This window comes from Suncus etruscus, chromosome 12 (genome assembly GCF_024139225.1).
Source record: "Suncus etruscus isolate mSunEtr1 chromosome 12, mSunEtr1.pri.cur, whole genome shotgun sequence".
Taxonomy (NCBI): Eukaryota; Metazoa; Chordata; class Mammalia; order Eulipotyphla; family Soricidae; genus Suncus; species Suncus etruscus.
The window spans coordinates 51,482,268-51,509,540 of NC_064859.1; the positions used below are offsets into that span (position 1 = coordinate 51,482,268).

Genomic DNA, 27,273 nt, shown 5'->3' on the forward strand with positions numbered 1-27,273 from the left:
GGCTTCTGTAATCTGGTATGTGTCCTGTGAAGAATTGTTATCAAGTAAATAAAAGTACACTATTATTACATGGGGCATGAAGAAGATGGGGGTAAGACCAGCCTAGAGTATCCCTATCAGGACCTGTTGAGAATCTGGGACAAGAAGTAATGGGAGGGACCTCTGGAGAGGAACATGGGGTAAGGATGTGGCCTGAGAAACGTAGAAGTGAAGGGGTTAGATTCCTGTGAGGAGAAAGATGGAGGCCACTGAGTAGACATGCTAGCTGACTCCTACCTCTCCCTCAGCAGGTGGCTTTTTTCTTCTGTAGTACCCTAAATTAAACTATCTGCCAGACTGGGTGCTGGGGACCACAAATCTGGGGTGAGACATATATATATATATATATATATATATATATATATATATATATATATATATATATATATATATTATATTATATTATATTATATATATAATGTGAATGAATAGGTTGGATATTAAAAGTGGTGATTGGTATAAAATGAGCCATTCAGTGGATCTGACCTATGTCCCTGTAGAAGTAAATTAAAATTAAGCTGGACACACAGACCAGAAGTGCGTGCATCAAAAAAGACCATCTGCAGGCCAAGGGAAGGGGCACAGGAAGGAAGGAGGGAGGGAGACAAGGAAAAAGGAAGGAACCTATGAGATAGGAAACAATTTGCTGTTCCTTTCCCCAAGGTAAAGCTCTTCCTGTACCTGAGTCTCTATGACTTTATGTGATGGCTGTTTCCACAATCTACCCCAAAGAAATGTCCCAAAAGTCTGGGGGAAGAGCACAGAACTTTAAGCATATGTGCCTTGAATTTGAAGCTGTAAGCAAGATGGATGCCAGCTACAGTGACCGCTGCTCCCAGGCTCAGCAAATGGCCAGGGCCATACTGGCGGCCTCTAGAGCCATCTCAGGATCTGACCCACCCTGGGCCCCGGCAGATTCAAGAGGTCCTGGTGCCTACGTGGAGCCCGCCCAGGTCAGAAGCTCAGGAACGTTACTTGTTGATGGCTTGTCCAGCAGGGGCGTGTTCGACCTCATAACCTTCTCGCCGCAGCACATCGAGCACTGTGCTGTTGCCCAGGAAATGACCTGCAGTAAGAAAGATGATGAGAAACATGGCAGCTCTCACCCAACAGTGTCACATTCTAGAGCCAATAGAAATCCGGCAATCCAGCCTTTCTGCTCAGCTCCCTACATCCCCAGACAGCTTTACAATGAGGCTTTCCAAAGGCCCTGGCAGGCAGGGAGATGGGATCCACAGTGCTGGAGAGAAAAGTCTGTTGGGTTCAGGGCAGCATAGTGAGGCACAGTCACACAGCCCCCTGAACAAACAACTGCAAATTTCTTTTTTTTTGGTTTTTTTTTTTTTTTTTTTTTTTTTTGGTTTTTGGTTCACACCCGGCAGCGCTCAAGGGTTCCTCCTGGCTTTGTGCTCCGAAATTCGAACCACCAACCTTCTGCATGCAAGGCAAATGCCTTACCTCCATGCTATCTCTCTGGCTCCACAACTGCAAACTTCTGCCTCCAAACTAGTGCTAAGCGTTGCTCACTTTAGCTAGAGTCCCTCTATCCTGCACAGGCTTCAAATTGAACAACAATTTAGAAACTACCACTAGCAGTAATGTAAGTCACAGAATCTCAACCAATTAAAAAATGTTTATTTGGCACAACAAACACCTCCATTTAGCAGAAGTCGCCATGGCCTAAAACCTGAAACTCCCTAAGCATGACTGGGTGTATCCTAGAGACTCCAAGCACCATCGGGGTGTCCCAGATGATAAATGGCACTGCAGAGCCTGAGTAGCAAATATCTAGGCCCCCATACTGCACAGCAGACCTGCCAGGGCAGGAATAAGCAGTGGTGGGACCCCCGACTTCCTAACTACAATTTAGAAGTCCCCATCAAAAAATATAAATATATACAAATGAAGTGAAATAGCTAGTAATTTCCTGAGCATTTCAAGGTGCAGGGCACTGTTGGCTAGGTTTCACTATTGTCCAAAGCTAACCCAGCAATATTGTAAGGAAAATGTATTACTATTCCCATTTCACAGATGAAGAATGTGAGGCACCAAAATTAAGCAAATTACAACCAAAATGAGGACTGAAAACAGTGCTTGTCTTCAGCAGTGCCTTATTCTAGAACCAAACAAACTAGCCTGTTTGTTTCATTTTCTTCTCCAAAGGAGAATTCCACTTTTGCATTCTTTTATTTGTTTTATTTTGTTTGTTGTTTTGAGGCCACACCCAGTGGCTCACTCCTTTCTCTATGCTCAGAGATAACTCCTGGTCAGAGGACCATATATGGTGGTGGGGATTCAAACTGGGGTTGGTGGGATGTAAGACATACCTTACCCACTCTACTTTCTCTCCAGCCCCGGTTCTCACTGGAAATCTTGGTTTGAGTTTTGGTTTTGGGGGGGGCCAAACCTGACAATACCTAGAAAGTCATTCCTGGTGGTACTGGGGACCATGAAGTAACAAGGATTGAATCCAGGCTTCCTGCATACAAATAAAACATACGCCAACTCTACTGAAGGAATTCCCCTGCCTTCTCACCTTTCAATCTACCTCCAGAACTCTGTGACCAAAATTACTGTAGGGTGGATAAAGCTGTAGGGCAGCAATAGAACACTTGCTTTGTATGAGGAAGATCCTGGATTCAGCACAGCAGGAGGGAAATGGCTACTTGGTCTGAATCTCCAGAGCTTTCAGTTCTTGGTTATCTCCTGTTACAAGTAAATGTTTGCTAACCAGATGGCTTCCTGAACTTTAAGACAGTCAAGCCAACTTCTGGGAGAACACGTCAGTCAACAGCCTTTAACAGACACAAAAGCACTCCCAGGCTACAGAGAGTAGCCACAGGAAGTGAGCAGATACCAGGGCACTCCGGACACCCCAATGGCTCTGAATTGTTTGGCCTCCACCCAGAGCTGCAACAGTTTGACACACCGACCTGAGATCCAGGAAGACCAGGTTACAGTGTCCTCCATTTCACAATCCCTATAGTGAGATCAGTCAGTCCTTGAAACTACTTAGACTTAAATTGTCAACTACCAGCGGCCACCCTCCAAGAGTGCACTGGCATAGCAATACACTAGCAGTCAGGTTACTATCATCTGCAATGCCCTTTTCCCCTACATCCAGCAGCCCATTATCCTACACTGGACTTTCAGGCAGGTTTCGAGACTCAACAAAGGTCAGCAGGAATGGAAGGAGAAAGTCCTTGTTCAGTGGTTGTGGCCTTATTTGCCTGTGCTCTGACTCTAGGGTTCTTCAATCTACCATGATCAGCATGTGTGCTGGGACAAAGCCACAGACTTTCTGCCTGAATGAGGACCATCATTCAGAAGCTGATCCTCAGGGATCAGCTGATCACCTGATGGGGTAAGGGTGGGCTGGGAGACCGTAGGGTAAGATCTTTAAAAACACATTAATAATGAGAAGTCATTTGTAGAGACAGGTCAGATCCAAGAATGGTGCAACAATGGCCAAGAACATAATCCAAAATGACCTTGCAAGAGAAGTATCACTCACACACCAATGGGCACTGCGGGTGTGGAACTGGAGAACTCAGTGAACAGATGTAGCAGCCCAAACCTTCTCTTTCCCTACAGCAGCTTTATTTATAAAACAATTCACATAGTATTCACCCCTATACAGTGTTCAATTCAGTGACTGGAACATTCATCAAGTTATAACCAAATTTTAAAACATCTTCATCAACTGAAATTTTGATAGATTACCCTGAATCTGTAGACTGAATAGGGAAAGACCATCGTTGTTTGTTTGTCTTCCAATCCATGAACATAGGATTGGAACTCATAAGACATCTTTCTGGGGCCCGGAGAGATAGCACAGCGGCGTTTGCCTTGCAAGCAGCCGATCCAGGACCAAAGGTGGTTGGTTCAAATCCCGGTGTCCCATATGGTCCCCCGTGCCTGCCAGGAGCTATTTCTGAGCAGACAGCCAGGAGTAAACCCTGAGCAATGCCAGGTGTGGCCCCCAAAAAAAAGACATCTTTCTGACTACTTAAAGTTTCATAAATTCTTTTTGATTATACTTTTATCTAATACTTTTTCTGCTTCTATTACGATTCCATTAATATGGGATATTACTTTAATATTCATATTTTGGATTCTCATTAGTGATGCCACAAAAATGCATCTGCATCCTAATCCCTGTGAATGTTATATTAGGGGCCTGGTGTAGGATTTTGCAAATGTAATTAAGCTAAGGATCTTGAGATCAAGAGTTTTTATTTTATCATTCTACCATTCTGCATTTACCTGTCATTTTACTGGTTTAAAAAATAACTTAAGGGGAGTCGGAGAGATAGCATGGAGGTAGGGCATTTGCCTTGCATGAAGAAGGACAGTGGTTCGAATCCTGACATCCCATATGGTTCCCTGAGCCTGCCAGGAGCGATTTCTGAGCATAGAGCCAGTAGTAACCCTGAGCGCTGCCAGGTGTGACCCAAAAACAAAAACAAACACAAAAAAAAACTTAAGGGAAATTTCCAAGTTTATGAAACCAATAGAGGAATTGAAAGGAGCAAGACTAAATTAGTAAATGACCTTCTGCCCTTAATTCTAGAAGGTCAGAGCTGTGTAAAAATCACTTGTAGTGAGGAAAGAATTTATTCCCTAAAAAAGCACATGATGGGGCTGGAGTAATAGTGCAGCAGTAGGGCATTTGCCTTGCACACGTCTGACCCAGGACAGACCATGGTTGGATCCCCTGCATCCCATATGGTCCCCCAAGCCAGGAGCAATTTCTAAGTGCATAGCCAGGAGTAACTCCTAAGCATCACCGGGTGTGGCCCAAAAATAAAAAAATAAAATAAAAATAATGAAAAAAAACATGAAAGGTATTGCTCCTTCTTCATGTAACAGTAATATAGCTAATATATCAGCCAGAGAGGTTTGAGAGAAACCCATAGTCACATAAGAAAGAGCAGGCAGATGTACTTTAGATAGTTCTTTTTAATGAAAGAAAAGGAAAAAGCTGGTCTCAGCACAAAAACATTAGCTCAAAAGATTTATGCACACCTATATTCACTGATATGCTTTGTACAATAATGAGGGTATGGAAATAGCCCAAAAGCCCAATGACAGATGAGTGAATAAAGAAGTGTTGTTCATATACACAATAGAATACCACTCAGCTGTAAGGAAAGATAAAATCTTGCCTTTTGCTACAACTTGTATTGTATTGAATTAGGAAAGGGTCATACTATGAGAAATAAGATAGAAGGAAGACAATTTAAGCTGTTATCACTCATATCAATAGTGATATGATTCAACAGGTGAATAGCTAAAGAAACTGTGGTACATATACACAGTGGAATATTATGCAGCCATCAGAAGAGATGAAGTCATGAAATTTTCCTATATATGGATGTATAAGAAATCTATTATGCTAAGCGAAATAAGTCAGAGGGAGAGGGATAGACAGAGAATAGTATCACTTTTCTATGGATTTTTTTTTTTTGGTGCACCGTTCCTGGAGGTACTGTGATACCAGGTCAATGCGTGGAATGGATGGAGCAAGCTCCTATTCCAGTTCCTAGTGCCAAAAATCCATTTAATATATTGTCGTCAGATAGATGACGTATCAGATATTAAACTGATAAGAGCAGATACTACACTTGATCATAGCCAAAAGGCCGAGAAGCGATTTTCTATGGGTTTTAAGAAAAATAAACTACATTATTGTAATAATGCCCAGAGACAATAAAGATGAGGGCTGGACAGACTAGTTCACACTATAAAGCTCACCACAAAGAGTGGTGAGTGCAGTTAGGGAAATAACTACATAAACAACTAACATGACAATGTTGAGTGAGAAGTAGATGCTTGTCTCAAATGCAGGCAGGGGTAGAGAGATTGGGGACATTGGATTTGGGAGTGTTTCACTGGTGGGGGGGGTGTTTTTTTTATGACTGAAACCCAACTACAATCATGTTTATAATCAAGGTGCTTAAATAAAGATAATATTTAAAAAAAAAGAACAAAAAAAGTAATATGAAAGAAGTGATAGTAAAAAGCAGTAAAGGAGGGGCCAGAGAGATAATAGAGCAGTAGGGTGCTTGCCTTACATGCAGCTAACCCAGGACAGATGGTGGTTGGAATCCCGGCATCCCATATGGTCCCCCATGCCTGCCAGGAGCGATTTCTGAGCACAGAACCAGGAGTAACCCCTGAGCGTCGCTGGGTGTGACCCAAAAACAACAACCAAAAAAAAGTAATCTTTAGCAGTTTGATGATAGTGGAAGTGCAGTAATGTACATCTAAAGCACAAACATTAACCCCATTATAGCAATGTTACCTCAATAACAATACAATATTTATTTTTAAAATGTTCAGAAGAGAATAAAATGTCTTCCTGACTTGGGAATTTCTCCTGAGCCCCAGGTAGAGCAATAGTTGCGTTGGAATCCCAAGTATCAACCCTTTATCAGAATAGCAACCATGTGGGACCTCCAACCTATAAGCCAAAGATGTCCTTCATCTCTCCCAGTTTTCCCTTCTTGGTGATGGATCAGAGCCCAGCATCTTATCAGAGGTCAGCTGCAACTCACCAGCTCCAAAGGCAAAGAAGAAGCCTTTGTCAGGAAACTCCTCCAAAAGAGCCTTCACCCGCTTGCCCATCCGCTCATTCCGCTTGTAGATAAGCTCCCTCCGGAAGTAGCTATCAATTTCCTGAGCTGTGATGCGCTCTTGTGGGGGTAGTGTGGCATTAATAAAATGGGGGACCTACAACAAAATATAGAGGGAGCATGTTAAGAGCAACAGAACAATCCATGACGGTGCTGAATTTTATCCTCAAATTACCCAACCAATCTTGAGAGGAGTCGAGATGCTATAGAAACAAGTCAAGAGTGGCAAGTCGTTTTTAGAGTCCCCTATCTGCCCTCTCAAACAGGTTTCATACAGGGCAGCTTTGTTAACTGCATTATCTCGTTCTACACCAAAAGCTGCCCCTGGAGTTTCAGAGCTTCCTGACCTCTCTTACAACAGGTGACTCAGGTGACCGCAGATCAAGTCTCTGTTCTTGTACTGAAATGTGTCTCGTTGAACAGAGCAGTAGCCAAGGCTCTCACCTGGGAGCTGTCATGGCTGAAGATGACAGAGCTGAGATCCCCGCAGTTATAGTGTTTGATGAGGTCCTCTGTATTATAAGGGATGTGAAGGCTGCCCGCACGGAGGCTCTCCTGCTGCAGGAGAGTCTGGTTCAAAGCAAAGATGACCTGCAAGAAAGGAAGAAAGTCCAGATCTCTCTGACACCCATATCACAACATCCTTTAGCTGCTGTGTTTGTCTTGCCCATGTTGGGCAATCAACAGACAGTCCATCTCAGCACATAAGGACATGAGCAGCCCTGTGAAGATCAGAGGATGCTGTTCAAAGACAAGAAGGCAGGTCTGCATAGCTGCCAGGAAAGAAGGCGCCTGCTCTGCATGAGGCTGATCTGGGTTTGATTCCTAGCTCTGCCAAGAGCACAGAACCAGGAGAAAGCCCTGAGCACCACCAAGTGTGTGTCCTACACCCTATCACCACCAAATTGACAGACATCTAATCTGCTTCCATCTTACCTGATCTTCAGAGGAACACCAATAACTCAAAACTCCCTACCAGAGTGCTCCCTACTCAAGGGGTTGGAAAGAGAAGCAGGAGAAGTTGGGGTCCCATCTGCAAGGTGAGAGGGAGCTGGGGCATAGGCCCTCACACTCTGGTGGGCTCTTTATGTCTTTGAAGAAGACCACCCCCAGGCCATGACTGCCAAATTCTTGTCTCAAGCTCTCCAGGTCTGATTGACACACATAGCTACTGATGAGGTGTGAATGCAGCTCTAAGGGGCCTCAGGACATGCTAAGGAGCCTCATTAGCAGACAGTGTCACAGATAAGCTTCCCCATATTGTACCATTTGTCCTAAGGTATGCTTGGTATTAAGGAGACTGAGTCACCCTTTCTAAGAGACACACTAATCTGATTAACTAATCTGGTTAAGTGATCCCTGAGCACCACCAGGTGTGGCCCATATTAATAATAATAATAATAATAACAATAATGATGATGATGATGATGATGATGATAATAATAAAACCTTACCATGAATAAATATTGAAGCCATTACATGGCAATATAAGGTAAAGCAATCAGGAAATAGAAAGCCAAGACTGAGCAGACAATGATGTCTTCCATTGTTTTCTTTTTTTTTTTCCATTGTTTTCTTAAATAAATGCTATCTTCTACCTCCTTACTCATAAGATAAGATCAGTGGTGAAGGTGAATCACAGGAGCAGAAAGGAGAAATCTCTGACTGCTCAATGACTTCCTACAGTCTTTCCAGTGAGAAAGTTGAGTCAGAAGCCACATGAATGTATTCAGAGATGTCTCCACAACACCAACCCCAAGCTATCCTGGAACTACAACGTTGGATTCAGAGTGATTTTGGCTTACATGAAGGAGAAATGCAGACATCCCATACTGTCCCTCAAGCCCACAAGGAGTGACCTCTGGGTGCAGAGTCAGGAATAAACCCGAAGCACCACTGGGTGTGTCTACTACCGAAAAGTTTCTTAGAATGACAGTCTCACTGGTATAACTTTAAGCATGGTGATAGTAAAATTTCAAATAACAAAGCACTGGAAACCAGTGCCCATCAAAAGAGAACTAGAAAACTGAGTATATGCATCAGTGACATTGCATTATGACAATAAAAAATTAACCATGGCCATTCACAATCACATGGATAATTAATTATCAGTAATATTCAACAAACCAATACAAAAGAATATACATAATAGAGTAACAATTCCAGAACAACTATAAATAAGTCCAAAATCAAAATCAAGACCAAACAACACATTATTTAGGATACATATCTGGTAAAAATAAAAGTTAAAAACAGAGTAAAGAAAAATAATGACTTCAGGTAAGGAATGGGGAGGTTCATATGGAGCAATTACACAGCATTAATGAGGGGAGGAGCCTTCACTTGATTTAATAAGAAAATAAGGAAATAAACTCTTACATATTAGCCAGCCAAAAGCAAAGAAGCATGATGAGATCTACATAACTGCTTTATTCTTGAACTTCATAATAGAGAAATTTCAAATCCAGTCCAAATGATAGAAAACTTGTCTTTTCCTCTGAGCCTATTGAAAATACAAGCACATCCCCAAACCAGAAGTAGCGAGGCTAATACTGCGTGTTAATTGGTTCCAGAAGTAGCCAGACTAACCTTGTAGGCTAATCAGTTTAAACCTAAGTTCCTTAAACAACCATAAGCAACACTGGTTCCTGAGCCAGTCAGTGTCAAGACAGATTCCTAAACCAAAATCATTCCAAGAGGATCACTTGAAGGAAAACAAAGAAGACCGCAGGCCCCTGGAACCAGGAACAAAACTTAATCTTAACCTTGTCCCAATTTCTCCTACTACCGTATTTGCCGGCGTATAAGAGGACCGGGCGTATAAGACAACCCCCTAATTTTGCAGTTAAAACATAGGTTTAGGCCCATATTCACTGTATCAGACAGAACGTTCCTGTGCTGCAACTGTATGTACCACAGTGAGCCAATCACAACAAGCAAAGGTTCAGAGGTTATATTGTAATGAACTTCCTCTCTGACTCTGGCCAATCTGAGCAGGCTTTTTACAGTGTAGATTCGGTACTGAACATTGTCTAATTTGCATGCATAAAAGCCCGCTTGGATTGGCTGAGTTAGAGAGGTGGTCGGAGCAGCCTTGCAGTGATTAGTGCAGAACATCGTCTAATTTGCATTCATCAAAAGCCTGCTCGGATTGGCTGAGTTAGAGAGGCTGTCCAAGCAGCCTTGTAGTGATTGGTGCAGGATCAAGTTGGAAAATTCGTTTTGTGGCAATATTCAGACAATTTGCATTTAGCGGCATATTGAAACATTTTTCTGGATATACTTGGCGTATAAGACGACCCCCGTTTCGGTTGACTTTTTTTGTTTCAAAAGTCATCTTATAGTCGGAAAATACGGTAGTTAGTTTTGGCTTGGTTTGGTATTTTGTTTTGATTTTTGAGTCATACCAGCAGTGCTCAGGGATTATTCCCTGACTCTGTGCTCTAGATCACTTCAATTGAAGCTCAGGGGACATTTTTTTTTGTTTGTTTGTTTTTTTCAGGCCACACCCGTTTGATGCTCATGGGTTACTCATGGCTAAGAGTTCAGAAATAGCCCCTGGCTTGGGGGGACCATATGGGACGCCGGGGGATAGAACCGCGGTCTTTCCTTGGCTAGTGCTTGCAACGCAGACACCTTACCTCTCGCGCCACCTTGCCGGGCCCTCAGGGGACATTTTTGATGCCAAGGATCAAACCCCAGTCAGCTGAATGCAAGGAAGGCCTTACCCTTGTACTATCTCTCCTATTAGTTTAAAAAGAAACTCTCTCCTATTAGTTTAAAAAGAATGCTCAGGAACAAAGAAATGGAATAGGCAAGAAAAGAGGAACCAAGTGTATAAAACATGTCAATAGAAATGAGGTATAAGCACATAACAAACACCTAAGGACAAATGAATTGGGCCAGTTGGGACTGTAGCAGCAAACTTTATCAATGTCTGTTATGCACTTAGCACTTTACATAGGCTCTTTGACATAACATCCACCTATTACAGTCCTATGAAGTCTTGTACCCATAGACCCATTTTATAGGTAAGGAAACTGACTCAAAAAAGTTGAAAGCAGGGCCAGAGAGATAGTATGGGGAGGTAAGGTGTTTGCCTTTCATCCAGAAGGTCATTGGTTCGAATCCTGGCATCCCATATGGTCCCCTGAGCCTGCCAGGAGCAATTTCTGAGTATGGAACCAGGAGTAACCCCTGAGTGCTGCCAGGTATAACCCAAATCCAAAAAAAAAAAAAGTTGAAAACTTGCCAACCCCCTATCCAAACCCAAACACAGAAGGAATAAAGGACCTGATTCTACTCACCCTCTCCTTCTAGTCCTGCAGATTATACTGGGTAGACATTGGCTCAGCACTGGTTGACTCACCAGATTGTTATCCAAGGACTATGTTAGCCCACAGAATAGCCTCACAAATCATTCACAAGGGCCTGAATGACAACTCACAGGACCGAAGTGCATGCCTGATATGCAGATGCCCAGGGTTCAATTTCTGGCACTGCCTACTCCCCTCCAACATCTCTGAAGTGGCTTTGGGGTGTCCCAACACTGTTGCTCTGAGCCACACCATACCAACTGTCATGGAGAGTGACTTCTGGGCCATAAGCACAGCCTGAGACCTCAAATAAAAATCACTGACATGCAAGAAATACTTCTCTCTAGAATCAAAACCTTTGTTTCATACCTCTAAATTTGCACTGTGGAGGGTAAGAGACTACAGGAAAGTAAAAATTATCGGGAATTATTACACTTAAACTAAAGCAGATCAGCAAGGAGTCTCTGGCAATCCAATGCACTAAAGAGATCTAACTCTAAGAAGCACACCAGGAGTTTCTGCTTTCACATTAGTGTTTACACGGCACTGCCTTTTTGTAAAAAAGGAAGTCTACCCACATCATGTCCCATCTAGTAACCCTTCTCTCCCCTTCCAGTAACAAACTCACCCAATCTGCATGATCTCCTAAGAAGTACTGATCTAGTAAAAGTGACAAGATGATCACCAACCGTTCGCTTGAGGGTTCAAATTCTACCCTTCCTACCCCACTTCATGTCCCTGCATCTTCCTTGCCCCTGCACCACCACCACTGCCACCACAGCAGTCCCCTCTGCCTTTCTTCTGGGCTGTGGAAAGAATCGATTAAGCTCCCTGTCCAACATTGGCTGCGGCGTCTTTCTCTTTCCTGAGACTTCTTCAGCTGTGGGGAGACCCAAGGCCAGTGGGGGCATTGTTGGCTCAGAGCACGGCTAGAGGGGCAGGCGAGGGGGTTTGAGGCCAGCAGATGCCTTTATTGTCAAAGACAAAGGCCCCCCATGGAGCCTCTCCGTTTTGCAGCACTTTCATCCCCCTCAGATCAAAGGGCTGCTCTGCATATGAAAGGCGCCGCCCTTTCTGTGGCCGCAGGAGCCCCTCGCCACCCCACTCGGCCAGGGAACAAAAGCGCTGGCATCTGTTCTGGCCTCACCTTCTGGGGTGCTGGTTGTTGCGTCTTCTTTCAGTTCCCTTCCCTTATGACAGCCTTTCAGCGTCCTGAAGTGTAACTGGCGAGTGTAGAGGACAATGTCCCACATCCTAAGACCATGCCACCTGACAGCCTACAAGGAGGCCCTGAGTGGTTCTGGTACAGCCTCCCTCCAAGCAGTGGGGTGTCACCCCCAGGTCACTTACTCTCTCCCTTCCCAGCCTCTACAATCCCTCCTTCCAATCCCTCCTCCTCATCTACCTCGGAGCAGATTGTCCCCTCAGAACAGTCTTGCCCCTTCAGATATTACATCCATGAACCACCTGTTCCTCTATTGTCAATGCAACAAGAGTCAGAAGCTAAAGTTTCCACACACTTCTTTGGACACTGAAGTCTGCATTCCAGGGGGATGGGGAAATGTGTTGCTCAAAAGTTGCAACTGCGGTCAGAGCCATAGTACATCAGGGAGGGCACTTACTTTTCATCGAGTCAATATGGGTTCTAACACACACACACACACACACACACACACACACACACACACACACACACACACACCATATGATCCCAAGTCCAGCCAGAAGCAATCCCTGAACCCAGTGTCAAGAGTAATCCCTGAGTATTGCCAGATGTGACCCAAAAATAAACTAACCAAAAAATTAAAACTGAAGTCTTTTCCACATAAAGGTGAAAAGCCTGAGGCCCAAGGGTACAGAGATGAAAAAATGCGAATTTGACCTGAAGCCTTATTGTGTGAAGGACAATGATTAGTGAGAGAGTGATGGTGGAGAGCCTGGAAGAGCCTGCCAGGCACCCTGGGTCTCTCAGTGTCTCCCTCCCTGCCAACTCAAGCTTACCCTCAGGCTTCCTACTCATGGCTCCCACCTTTACTTTCCTTTCTACCTGCTATAGTAGTCCTGGCTCTGGTGATTCACTAAGCACATACAGTATGGAAAACAACAGCTTGGAGAGAAAACATCACTTAACCAGGCACTGGGCACATGGGTTGTTTCTATTTGTTTTATGTTATCAGTTACACTTAGCAATTAAATTTAATTAAAATTAGATTAATTTTGTTAATAATTAATGCATAGTTTGTATCATTTGCTCCATCATTTTGTGAGATGCATCCATATTCATCCATATATTAATTTGATATGCAGTACAACCTGCATAAAAGTTATAGATGCAGGGCCATAGAGATAGCACAGCGGTAGGGCATTTGCCATAGACGCAGGACAGTGGTTGGAATCCTGGCATCCCATATGGTCCCCCAAGCCTGCCAGGAGTGATTTCTTTTTTTTGTTTGTTTGTTTTTTGTTTTTGTTTTTTTTGGGTCACACCCGGCAGTGCTCAGGGGTTACTCCTGGCTGTCTGCTCAGAAATAGCTCCTGGCAGGCATGGGGGACCGTATGGGAAACCGGGATTCGAACCAACCACCTTTGGTCCTGGATCGCTGCTTGCAAGGCAAACACCGCTGTGCTATCTCTCCGGGCCCCCAGGAGTGATTTCTAAGCTTAGAGCCAGAAGTAACCCCTGAGCACTGCCGAGTGTGACCCAAAAAAAAAATAGTTATAGATGCATAAGGTCAGAAAGATAGCACATTAGGTAGGGCTCTTGCCTAGCACTCAACTGACTGAGGTTCAATCCCTGGTGCCCCATACTGTCCACTGAGCCCCACCAGTATAAGCTCTGAGCACAGTTGGGAGTTCCCCTCCCTCTTCCAACCCCTGCTCACCCACAAAAACTAAACATATATATCATCTGAAAATAAATTAGTAATACAAAAATAGGAAAAATTAACACATGGCATCTCTCTAGGCATCTTTCCTCAGCCTCATCAGCCAGACCCTGAACTCTTGGAAGACATAAAAACCCTCCTTGACCCCTATCTCACACACACACACACACACACACACACACACACACACACACACACACACACACACACACATACACATGCGCGCGCACAGCCTTCCCAGAACCTTGAAACAGTTGGTTTTTTTCTAGTAGGTGATCAACCCAACCAAAGAAATCCTTTATGAAAAAGAAAGGTCCCCATCTTCAGCAACACCCTGAGACTGTGACTCAAGAAAGGCCCTTTTCCATAAGCCTTGGAAGTGAGCCTCACTGGGGCCACGCCATGATTTAAGGTTTCCCTAGGGGCCTCCTCCATGGAGTGAGCCAATTATTAGGATACTGGGGAGCAGTGGGGCAAGAACAGGTGGTACCCGAGTGCCCCCTGAAAAGTCGCGTGTAAAATATGTGAGTGCCATCTATTGGCAAGAAAAAACTATCACAAAGCAACCTCACTTTACAAGAGCAACTCAGATGGTTAAGGACCCTCACCCACATCCTCAAGAGCACTCTGGGGTTTGGAGAGGCCTTTAATGGCCTCCTAACAGCCTCTCCTGCTGCTCAGGACAACAGGCACTAGAGATGTACTACACATGCAGAGGAGAGGACAGCCCTGAACCTCTTGTCTACAACATCTTTCTGATTCCGTGTCTTGGACCCCCAAACCCAGACACTGACAGGTTCCAAGGAACAGAGACACGAGCATTACACATTTTCACCTACACAGTAGGGGGAAGTGACTGGAGAATCCTGGGATCACAGAGGTTGCCCCTTGCTGGAGCCTAGCTAAGCAGATCTGCCCAGAGGAACAAGTGAAAGGGGGCTTGGAAAGACAGTTCTCTTCTTTTTTTGGTTCTAGCTTTGTTTAGCCAGAGCTGCATCCAGTGGGAGTCAGGGCTAACTTCTGTCTCTGGGCTCACGAGTGAGAGTGATGGTGCTCAGGGGACTGTATTAGTGCCAAGAATCAAATCAGGGTTTAGTCACATGCAAAGCAAGCACCTTCTCTCCTGTACTTCTGCCCAGGACACCCAAATCTTTTTAGGGAAATCCATCTGTTCAGAAGGAAGAGGAAAGGAAGTGAAAGGATTCTCCAATGTGTCCAGAATCACTGAGCCTCCAGCTCCTGGACCAAAGCAAGGCAACAGGCAGGGCCCAGTAAGACGAACCTGAAGTGACAAAGCACAAAAATCCTAAGGTGACTGAAGGGTATTGTGATGGTTCTAGTTGAAGAAAGTAAAATGATTACACTGTTTTGATCAAATCTGCTTTCCTTAACACCAAAGCAAGAGAGCTGAAGCTATTAATTCATTCTCCACAGAGGAAAGGTAAAGGGGAGCACAACAGAAAGACGAAAAATGCACAATGAAATAAAATTGAAAAATCTGAAATCCGAATGAAAGAGAGAGAAAGAGATAGGGCCAGAGTGATAGTACAGCAGGTAGGGTGCTTGCCTACCATGAGGACAACCTAGGTTCAAATCTCCAGCATCCCATATGTTCCCCCCAGTACTCAGTAAGTAATTACTGAGTAATTACTCAGGAGTAATTCCTGAGCAAAGAGCCAGGAGAAATGCCTGAGCACCAATAGGTGTGTTCTCCCCCCCCCCAAAAAAAATAGGACAAAAGGGAAAGAAGAGATTACGTTGTAAGTTTGTGTGTATTGGTAACATGCTAAAAATAAAGAGGAAACCCCCCTGATTTTATGTAAATATGTACCTAAAATATTATTGTAAACAATATGTAAGCCACTATGATCAAAATAAAAATTAAATTAAATTTAAAAAAAAAGAGGGGCCGGAGAGATAGCATGGAGGTAAGACGTTTGCCTTTCATGCAGGAGGTCATCGGTTCGAATCCCGGCGTCCCATATCATCCCCCATGCCCGCCAGGAGCAATTTCTGAGCCTGGAGCCAGGAATAACCCCTGAGCACTGCCGGGTGTGACCCAAAAACCACAAAAAAAAAAAAATTAAAAAAAAAAGAGTAAGATTAAATGATAGGACAGAGAAATCACAATAGGTCAAAAATAAATAAATAAAGAGCATCACAGGTCAGTAAAGAAAAAAGTATTTTCTTTATTACCAGTTAGAGTAGAAAGGGAAGAGCCTCTGCACACTTCCTGAAAGTAAATTCAACTAGGCACATGGGCAAAAAGTGCACAACCCTTAGAAAGCCTCCTCACACGTAAGCCAGAAACCATCTCAACCAATGCAGGTTAATGGGGAGGATCCACCACACACTGAGGGTTGGTGTTCAAGTAGTCATATTTATAAAATGGGATATAATTATATTTGATGATACATTTAATGTAACCAATACATTCAACATACTATTATCACAACATATAATTGATATAAAATATCATTCATGATACTGTCTTTTTTAACACTTATATATCAAAAATGTAACACATACCTTCCACCCACAGTACCTCTATGTTCAGAGACTAAATTTTTATAAGAAATACTTGACAAAACATGTAGTTGTAGAGATTCACATGTCCGTGTCTTTCCTCATAGCTTTAGAATTTTCCAATAAAGTGAGTCAAACACCTGTGAGGCTTTGAGTCAAATTGATGACAAGAAAATAAAATTTAAAATTCGCTGCCCCATCACACTAGCCAAAATTCAAAGGCTTATTAGTCAGTCCACTGGGACCAATAAGTAACTAATGAATGGGACAATGGAAGCCTCAAACCCTCTGTGGCAACTCCAGGATTCCCCACAACCAACAAATCCTGTGAAAAATCATCTGTCACAGAGGCCTTTGACATATCTGAGGACCAGCCCCAAATCACTGTCTGTTACCTACATGGCCCTGGACAAGGCTCTTAAGTTTATTAAATCTTAGTTTCCTTAACTTTAAAACAAGGATGATTCAGCTGATCTCATTAAATTCTGAAGATGTAGCAGGAAATCACTAGTAAGGCCTGACTCACACTCCCTTTTCTCTCTATCATATTTCTGAAATGCTTCCAATTGACAGTTTTATTTGCTTCAGACCACAGAATGGTAGAGTATTATTACCCTCAACTGAGAGCACTTACACTGAGAACAAACTTCAAAAATCCCATCCTCAGGCTCTCTATAATCATGTCTCTTCCCAACTTCTGCCTATGAGAAAGAATCAGAACATACCACAGCAGGTGCCCCTGTGCAGCTGGGCACCGGCTGACATTCTGCAGAGACACAGAGAAGAAGAAGCCAGCATACTAGATGGATGGGGCAGTAGCAGAAAGGCCATAGTCAAGGATTCATCTTCTCTCTAAAATGAATACAAATGACCAACTGTACTCTGGATTAACTCCATTGACCACCATAATAAAAACATGGAATTCTATAAGTCCACCAGCAGGAAAATAATGGACAGCTTTCTACACTGCAACTTGAGTAAACCACAAGCAGAATACTGAACAAAAAAAGCAGAAAACTCAGAAGGGAGAGAGAGCACAAAGGGGAAAGGCTTGCTTTGCAAGTGGCTGACCTGGTTCAATCCCAGGCACTTCATATGATCCTAACTACAGTCAAGAGTGATTCCTGAGTGCAGAATCACGAGTAATCCTTGAACACTGCCACGTGAAACACAAAAACAGAGAGGGAAAGGGGAAAGGGAGAAATAAAAAGAGAGTGAAAGAAACAGAGCACTAAATAAACAAAATAGGTAACTCCATTTATGTGAAGTTCTAAAACAATCCAACCAATTATCGAACAAAGTTTTTTGGAAGTGAGAGGTTGGCAAGGCACATGTGGGAAGCTGGTGTTGTTTTGGTTATTGTCCTTGGAGACTGGCCACATAGCTGCGTTTGTGAGAATCCATCACAATACTTTTCTGCACAGTAATACTGCAATAATACACTTGAACTTTCTAAGGAGATAGAAGTTTAGAATCCTGGCATGGGTGGTTACTAATGAGAGCAGATGCTTTGTTTGATGCCACTGAGCTGTATGTACATCAAGATTGTGGGTATTTTACTCTCTCTTTGTAAATGAATTACTATAATTACTATTCATAGTAATTTTTATCTTCTAAAAGAGTCTCCAGAATTATAAAATGCTTTCCTCCTAAATTTAAAGTTTCTACCTTTTTTAAGCTTAACCTATGACTTATTTAACATAGTATTTTTCATAATATAAGAACAGTATAATGATAACTTATTTCATATTCATAATCAAGATTAACATTGTCCCCAAAGGAATCTAATGCATTTTAAAACATGCAGTTTTCTGCAATGTGAATGAAACTAAAAGCATGTTAAGCAAAATAAGTTAAAGGAAGGGCCAGAGTGATAGTACAGCAGGTAGGGCACTTGCCTGGCATGTGGCTGACCCAGGTTCAATCCCTGTCATCCCATATAGTCCCCCAAGCCATCTGATCAAAAGTGTTCACTGAATACAGAGCCAGGATTCAGCCCTGAGCACCATTAGCAAAAAGTCAGAGGAAGAAAGAAAATATTTTGATGTTTTCACTCATCTGTGGTATAGCAAAAGACAAAACAAGGAAATGTGAAGTCTGGAACAATGATGCTCTTGACCTTGCATTAAACTCTCAGCTCACCAAGCAGCATATAATGGGAGAAGAGAAATGAAGGATCAGATTAACAGTAAATTATTCACACTGATGGAGAGAATTGGGTACTTTGATAGTAGGGGCAATAACTGTGCATCAATATTACAACTCTTAAAACAATATTTCATACTATCAAAACCATATTACTGAACTATAATAAAATAATAAAATTATTTTTACTAAAATTAAAAGTGTTAACTCAGTAGGCCAAATCAATTTCTATATTTTAGCCTCTGAGTACTCATTAATAAATTCTATAGCATTTCACAAGACAGTAAGTCCCCTAGAACTTTCACTATCAACTCATGAATGCTATTTTAAGTCTTACAAGTCCTTGGCCTCTCTAAGTAAAATTTTAAGATCTCAAAGGTCTAAATCATTGGGTTTTATTCTACAAATCAGCAAACATCTAAGAGGCCTACTACTGATATAATCTGTGACCAACAAGACTAGCTCCGAACCCTAAGTCAGCCAGTCTGGCATTCACAGAGTCCATATGCTCCAGAAGCATCCTCTGAGAAAAAAAAAAACTCAAAGTGAGTGAGTAATGGGTGAGCAATGAATGCATAGTCTAGCTGTTGGAATGACAAGACAATACCAGATGTCAGTGAGATAGCTAAAAAGCTTGTATCTTGACATCCTAAGTAAACTCTAGATAAACTGTGCTTCTGTTCTCTCCTTTACATTGTAATTCAGTAGCTGTACTTATATCACTGAGTCCAAAGAGGGGAGAGGACCTTACCTGTGAAAAATTTAGCCCATTCAAAGGATGGCACTGCTCTTCCACCTTTTCCACTGCCCCAGTCTGTTTCCTCAGTCTCTCGGCCTCCTGGGCAAGGTACAAGTCTAGCACAGGCACCCCACGGGACTTAATGTCCACTTCAGTCAGGGAGTTGACCATGAGCATCACCCACACAGGCCTCTTCCGTTCCCAGTTCCCTGTGATGGCATTGAAGAGGTAGTCAGCGTACAGGCCCTTACCACGCTGATCTGGGGTCATCCAGGAGGGCATCATGAGCTTGACATACTCCAGGTGACGCTTGAGGCGACAGTAGATGTCCCTGGGAAGCACATCCTGAAGGTTCTCACCCTGTGGCAGCATCTGGCAGCTGGTGAGGGCTGAGATGGTATAGGGATCTGTAAGGTCCAGCTCAAAGTATACAATGCTACTCTGTTGAAAAGCCTCCTTGGAGTTGTCGGGAATGAAGTCCCATACCCGGGTGTATGGCACATGGATGGTACCAAAGAAGTAAGAAGGTGGGTCTCTCTTTATGGTCCACAAGAAGGAATTCAACTCACTTTGCTAAAAGAAAAAAAAAGACAGTATCAAGATTGGCTACTGGGGACCTGGAATTTGAGAGGAAGAAGGGAATTCAAAGGAGATAGCACACTGCCGGGAGAAAAATAAACAAAATAGTATATAAAGTCTAGGTCAATTCACTAACCAAGAGCAGCAATAGTCAATGTAACCTCCATTTAGCACCATTTCCATCAAAATGTTGATTAAATGTTGATTTCTTTGACAAAAAATAAATACAAATGGCTAAAAGACACATGAAAAAATTGCTCCACATTACTAATCATCAGAGAGATGCAAATCAAAACAACTATGAGGTACCATCTCATGCCACAGAGATTGGCACACATCAGAAAGAATGAGAACAAGCAGTGCTGGCAGGGATGTGGAGAGAAAGAAACTCTTATTCACTGCTGGTGGGAATGCTGTCTAGTCCAACCTTTGTGGAAAGCGATATGGAGATTTCTCCAAAAGCTGAAAGTTGAGCTCCCATATGATCCAGCTATACCACTCCTAGGGATATATCCTAGGAACACAAAAATACAATACAAAAATCCCTTTCTCACACCTATATTCATTGCAGCATTGTTTACAATAGCCAGACTCTGGAAACAGCCTAGATGCCCCTCAATAGATGAATGGTTAAAGAAACTATGGTACATATACACAATGGAATATTATGCAGCCATCAGAAGAGATGAAGCCATGAAATGTATATGGAATCTATTATGCTGAGTGAAATAAGTCAGAGGGAGAGAGATAAACACATAATGGTCTCCCTCATCTATGGATTTTGAGAAAAATGAAAAACATTTGTGTAATGATTCTCAGAGACAAAATAGAGGACTGGAGTGCCCAGCTCCAGACATGAAGCTCACTACAGAGATTGTTGGGTGCTATCACAGAAATAATTACACTGAGAACTATCATAACAAAATGTGACTGAATGAGGGAAGTAGAAAGCCTGTCTAGAGTACAGGCCGGTGTGGGGTGGGGAGGAAGGACACTTGGGATATTGGTCATGGGAATGTTGAAGGATTTTATATATATATAAATCAAAAGAAAAGAAAAGATAAGGCCTCCTAATTCTTACCACAGGCTGTGTTCTTTACACTGACTATATAGAAAGAGGAGGTACAGTAAATGCACCCCAAAAACACCTCAACCCACGCCCTTTGCCTGGTCTGTATTGTGAATTGGGGGACAAAAAATGTTGATTAAAAATGAGATGCCAGACCAGGCACTTGGTTCAAGTAATTGCATGAGTAAGGAAGGCCCTGGATTCAATCCCCAGCACATCTGGGTGTCATCCCTGAGCACCTCTACCACCAACACAACAACGAAGATAAGAGACCTATAGAAATCACCAGGTTTGAGTTTGGTCCATGTCTGCTCTGACCATGAACCATACAACAATTACAAAGAGATTCCCAAGGGCTTCCAAGGGCCCTTCCAGTCCAGTAAAGAGCCGCTGGCACCTCCCTGGCAGGCCTAATGGTCTCTGCTTCTTCAGGTTTCCAAATCCAGAATTCCCAAAGGTGGAGGCTCTCAATTCTGACAGCACAGTGATGTTAAACTTACCTCCAGATCTCTGAAGATGAGATCAGAGGAGATTAGGGTAGAGCCATACCCAGTAATGCTCAGAGTGTGTGTTCAGGGGTGACTGCTTGTGGGTTCAGGGGACCACATGGGATTCAGGGGATCAAACCTGGGTCAGCCACATACAAGATAAACAAATACCCTACTGGCTATTGCTCCATTCGAAAAAGTGTTTTTTATTGGGGGGGGGGCACCCAGTGACACTCAGAGGTTACTCCTGGCTATGCGCTCAGAAATAGCTTTTGGCTTGGGGGATCATATGGGATGCCAGGGATCGAACCAAGGTCTGTCCTGAGTCAGCCACATGCAAAGCAAAAGCCCTACCACTGCACTATCGCTCCAGCCCCTATTTCTTTAACAATATGTTCATACATTGATGTCTACACCGTCACCACCACCAAAGTGCCGAAGTCTCTCCACCATTGCCCCATGTTACTTTTTTCTTTTTTGGCTTTTGGGACACACCCAGTGGTGCTTGGGGTTACTCCTGGCTCTGCAGTCAAAAATCACTCCTTGTTTGGGGTATTATATGGGACACTGGGGATTGAATTGAGGTCCATCCTGAATGGGCCGCATTCAAGGCAAATGCCCTACCACTGTGCTATCTCTCAGGCTTCCCATGTTACTTCTTTTTTCTTTTCTTTTTTATTAATATTTTGTTTTGTTTTGGGGCCACACCCGGTGATGCTCAGGGGTTACTTCTGGTTATGCACTCAGAAATTGCTCCTGGCTTGGAGGACCATATGGGATGCCAAGGTTCAAACAGCAATCTGTCCTAGGTCAGCTGCTTGCAAAGCAAATGCCCTACCACTGTGTTACTGCTGTGCCACTACTCTACCCCCCGCGCCCCGTGTTACTTCTAATTGGCCTCTTTCCCCTTCTTTTCCCTCTACTGCTTTGTTAGCTCCATTTTGTCATTCAAGGTCAAAGATTTGACATCATCATTCAATACTGTCTATGCCCTTGTTTAGATTCTCTATGTACTAAAGATGAATAAAATAATCTTTTTTAAAAATATGGAACGCTTCATGAATTTCCATGTCATCCTTGTGCAGGGGCCATGCTAATCTTCTCTGTATCGTTTCAATTTTAGTATATGTGCTGCCGAAGCGAGCACTGAAATAATCTTCTTTTCATCTATTTCACTTAACATGATAGTCTCTAGGTTGCAGTGAGCTGCTTGTTTTCAGGCATGATATTTTTAAGATCTTCTGGCAATTCTAATCTACAGGCACAGTTGGTACCACAGTCTCTAAATGCCACTAATTTCATAGTTCACTGCAATCCTTTAGGTTTGGGGTTTTCCTATTACTTCTCTTTCTTATTCCCATTCCATCCAAGAACCTTCTGGTTCCAGATGCTGCTCCCTGGAGTCTCCCAGCAGGATGTGATCCTGCACGTCAACTTCGTGCCATTTTGTCCTGAGTGTCTCTCATCTCAACAGCAGTCATTTAGAAAGTTCCGTCAATTAAGAGATTTCTGCACTGGACCTGAAAAAATAGCTCTAAATTCAGTCTATACATGCACCTCCTCCCCAAATTGCTAAGTGTGATGTGGTCTTGGTATTACCAACAATAACAACAACACACGCACGTATACACAGCACTGCAGCTCTAGGCCTGAACACACACCATAACACAAAATCAAGTAGTAGACCATTTGTGGTGTATGAACAAGGCCTGACTTAGATTCCCAGCACTGGGGGAGAGAAAGGAAAGAGCTAAAAGTCAATCAAGAAAAGTGCCCCAGGAGAAGAAGGTGAAAAGTGACCTGAGGGACAGAGTGGTAGCGCAAGCAGTAAGGCATCTGCCTTGCCCGTACTATCCTAGAAAACAGACCACGGTTCAATCCCCTAGCATATGGTCCCCCCCAGGCCAGGAGAGATTTCTGAGCACATAGCCAGGAGTAACCCCTGAGCATCACCAGGTGTGGCCCAAAAAAAAATAATAATAAAAAAAAAAAGTAACCTGAATGTGATTCCATTCAGAGATCAGTTCTCGACACTCAACTTATTTGGCTAAAAACAGCATTGGTGTGACAGTGGAAACTGAATGCCTGCCCAAAACCCATGAAAGAGGTCACAGAAAGAAACAAACAGGAAGATAGATACATGATTAAATATACCACATAAAATAAGGCACACTGGGCCAGATCGCTAGCACAGCGAAAAGGACATTTGCCTTGCATGCAACTGACACAGGTTCAATCCTAGGCATGCCCTGGATCAGGCTCATGGTCCTGAGCCTGGCAGGAATAATTTCTGAATGCAGAGCCAGGAGTAATCAGAGCACCACTTGGTGTGACAGAAAAAAAAAACTACAAATAAACAAAAAGAAGTCCATTTATCCAAGGCCACAAACCAGGCATGTGGGCTGATGGGCTTTAATTTGAACTGATTCTTATTGGGGATGGAGGGGGGTGTTGGTTTTGGGGACTAGACCTGGTGGTACTCAAGGTCACAACTTGGAATTCTCAGAGACCCATTAAGTGCCAGGGAGCAAACCTAGGCCTCCTCTATGCAAGGAATGTACTCCAGTCCTATGAGTTATGTGCCCGTTACTGAGCAACTTTTAGACACCACAAAAGGCCCTTCATATACAACAGACCTGACTTGGGGCTTAGTCTCCTTTTTCCATGTATAAACTCAGTGAATTTAAGTGCATGTGCTCTGAGGAACAGAACTCACCTGCTCATCTTTGACTGTGCTTGCAGCTTTTTTCTACTCTGAAGAAGTCCAAGCTCTCTCCTAATTATGAACTTTCTCTCTTTCTCTCGCCTCACATCTAAGTAAGTTTGGGTCAATAAAAACTATTTTGCTTCGGGGCCAGAGCAGTAGTGCAAGTGGTAAGGTATCTGTCTTGCCGGTACTAGCCTAGTACGGACTGTGGTATGTGGTATGGTATGGTACATCCCATATGGTCCCCCAAGCCAGGAGTGATTTCTGAGTACATAGCCAGGAGTAACCCTTGAGCGTCACTGGGTGTGGCTGAAAAACAAAAAACAAACAAACAAACAAACAAAAAACTATTTTGCTTTAATAAAAAAAAAACTCAGTGCATTCAAGATTATCCTACTCTGAATCTAGAAAGGCTTTGTTCAGTACCCCTTTTCCCCCCTCTGGATCCCAAGAGCCTGCCAGATCAATTCATGCTTAATATTTCAGCCTCCCAGGCAGCCATATTTTCCCCATTCTCTCTTTTCAAGATAGTCCAGGGGTTAGCAGCATTTTGGAAGAAGTGGTCCTCATCTTGAAGCACTGTTCTGAAGAAGTGGGGCACCTGCTCCCCACTCTGACCCAGACCTCCCTCCACGCCACTGCTGACACCCTACCAGCCAGAACATGGATGCTAAAAGAAGCTCAGGGCTTCTTATGAGGGCAAGTCTGGTCTGTTCCTATTGGTTGGCTCCTATTTATACACTGTTGATCATAAGGGTCTGACTGCACAGCTCATTCTGACACCCTCCAGGACATGGCTATGGGTGCCTAAAAATAAAAAGAGCAGGAAAAGAAAACATTGCACAATCTTTCCCTACTCATCTCATCATAAACTACCTCATTTCACGTGTGAGCAACACAGGCTACTAAAGGTTATGTCAACATCACCATAGGTTAAAAAGAAAAAAAAAAAAAAAAGAAAAATACTAATGGTAAGGTCATCTCAACTTTGCTCCAAGAGGCCAGAAAGATAGTGCAGTGGGTAGGGCTCTTCCTCCACACAGTTTGGTCTCCAGCACCACATACTACATCCTGAGCCCCACCAGGAGTGATCCCTGAGCACAGAGCCAGGGATAAACCCTGAGAACAACCAGGTGTGCCCCCAAAACTAAATAAATCTTGCTGCAGCCATCTTTAAAAAGAAAATGACAGTCAGGTGAGACGAATACATGGATAACTGCCCCACAGCTAAATGTATCCCTCAGATTCGAACACCTTTTCCAAGTGTGCATCGATGGGGCCAGAGCAAAAGTACAACAGGTAAGGCACTTGCTTTGCACATGACCGGGTTCAATCCCATGTATCACATATGATCTTCTGAACCCTGTCAGGAGTGATCCCTGAGTGTAGGATTAATCCCTGAAAATAGCTAGGGTGCCCCCCCCCAAGAGAAACGATACTTCAGAATATTGACTTAATTTGCCTTTTTCATTCAGCAAATATCTATTGAGCCTCTGCTATGGGTGGGCATTAAGGAGGTAGGTGGTATAGAAGGCAAATAGAAATCTTACCCTTTTTCAAATCACACAAGGGAAGGATGCAAGTAGGGGACAAGAAACAAACTTTTTTAAATCAGATGATGATTAAGTGTTTCTGAGAAAATAAATCAGATAAGGCAAGATAGGAGAGTGGGCTTGATGTAATAATATTCCATAGGATAATCGGGGAGGTAAAGTTGAGAAGCACTGGATGAAAATCAGATAGTTGTGACTGTGTGGAGAAGAAATAGGCAGTTTAAATCACCTGGAAAGATCACCCAGAGCTCTGTTTGAATTTTGATAAGGGAGAGCTGCTCAGGGCGGAGCAGACTTCAGCTAAGATCTCTAATGATTAACAAAAGAGAAACCAAACCAACTGCTGAGATCCAGATGCCATAGGTAGCTGTTGTGCTGGAATGAACTGGTGGTTAGATTCCAGAGCTTCACTTTGGAGTTTCAACAACCCCCATCCCACCCCAGAGAGACCCAGCCCCAGCCCCAGCCTCTAAGGCATGCAGATCAACCTGGCACTCCTGCCTGATACTCTTTTTTGTTTGTTTGTTTGTTTGTTTTTGTTTTTTTTTGGTTTTGTTTGTTTGTTTTTTGGGTCACACCCGGCAGTGCTCAGGGGTTACTCCTGGCTGTCTGCTCAGAAATAGCTCCTGGCAGGCACGGGGGACCATATGGGACACCGGGATTCGAACCAACCACTTTTGGTCCGTATCGGCTGCTTGCAAGGCAAACACCACTGTGCTATCTCTTCGGGCCCACCTGCTACTCTTGACTCACATAACTCACAAAACAACCACTCTTAAGCAAGCTGGAATCCCTGTGGGTAGACCTCAAACCTTCTCAAGGATTCTGTAAGAATACAGCTATTTAGGTGCTTGCCTTGCATATGGCCAACCTAGATTGGATCCCAAAGCCCAGCCCAGCATGTGTGATCCATAGCCAGGAGTAAGCCCTTAGTACCCCGGATGTGGCAAAAAAAAGATACTATCTTCATAGGGGACCTGGGAGGTAGTAAAGCGGTTAAGCCAACGTGGTTTGCTACAAAGAAGTGCTGAGCACCACTGGTGTGTGTCCCCCGATTTTTTATTACCATGATTTTTCTCATTCATTCTCAATAAAACAAAGTTGTTCAGAGGCTACAGATTTGTGACAGCATGACTATTAAATGGTACCTGTACATGTATATTCCAGTGCTTTATAATATTTCTACCAATCCACATTTAAAAGCCTTTTGGGAGGCCGGAGAGATAGTAGGGCGTTTGCCTTGCAGCCGAACCAAGACTGACAGTGGTTCGAATCCTGGCATCCCATATGATTCCCCGCACCTGCCAGGTGCCTTCTTTTTTTTTTTTTTTTTTTTTTTTTGGTTTTTGGTTTTTGGTTTTTGGTTTTTGGGTCACACCTGGCAGCACTCAGGGGTTACTCCTGGCTCAACGCTCAGAAATCGCTCCTGGCAGGCTCAGGGAACCATGTGGGATGCCGGGATTCGAACCACCAACCTTCTGCATGCAGGCAAATGCCTTACCTCCATGCTATCTCTCTGGCCCCCAGGAGCCATTTCTGAGCGCAGAGCCAGGAGTGACCCTGAGCGCCACTGGGTGTGACCCAAAAAC

At 43.4% G+C, this 27,273-nt stretch overlaps 1 protein-coding gene and 3 non-coding genes across 4 annotated transcripts in view; 1 reads left to right on the forward strand and 3 right to left on the reverse strand.

The window, feature by feature from the left end:
* The window catches only part of TRABD2A (TraB domain containing 2A), a 34,286-nt gene that overhangs the window by 4,932 nt on the left and 2,081 nt on the right, over nt 1-27,273 (reverse strand). The window contains exons 2-5 of the mRNA XM_049784996.1: nt 19,301-19,861; nt 7,122-7,268; nt 6,600-6,774; nt 1,015-1,105 (exon numbers count right to left, since the gene is read on the reverse strand). Of these exons, the coding sequence (XP_049640953.1) occupies nt 1,015-1,105; nt 6,600-6,774; nt 7,122-7,268; nt 19,301-19,861 (974 nt within the window). The remainder of the gene's footprint in view (nt 1-1,014; nt 1,106-6,599; nt 6,775-7,121; nt 7,269-19,300; nt 19,862-27,273) is intronic.
* LOC126024960 (U2 spliceosomal RNA) lies at nt 5,506-5,696 on the reverse strand. Its single transcript, XR_007501025.1, has one exon. It is a non-coding gene; the product is annotated as a U2 spliceosomal RNA (small nuclear RNA).
* Nucleotides 20,932-21,064, forward strand: LOC126025457 (small nucleolar RNA SNORA51). The gene has a single exon (XR_007501461.1). It is a non-coding gene; the product is annotated as a small nucleolar RNA SNORA51 (small nucleolar RNA).
* On the reverse strand, nt 22,465-22,571 carry LOC126025009 (U6 spliceosomal RNA). The gene has a single exon (XR_007501063.1). It is a non-coding gene; the product is annotated as a U6 spliceosomal RNA (small nuclear RNA).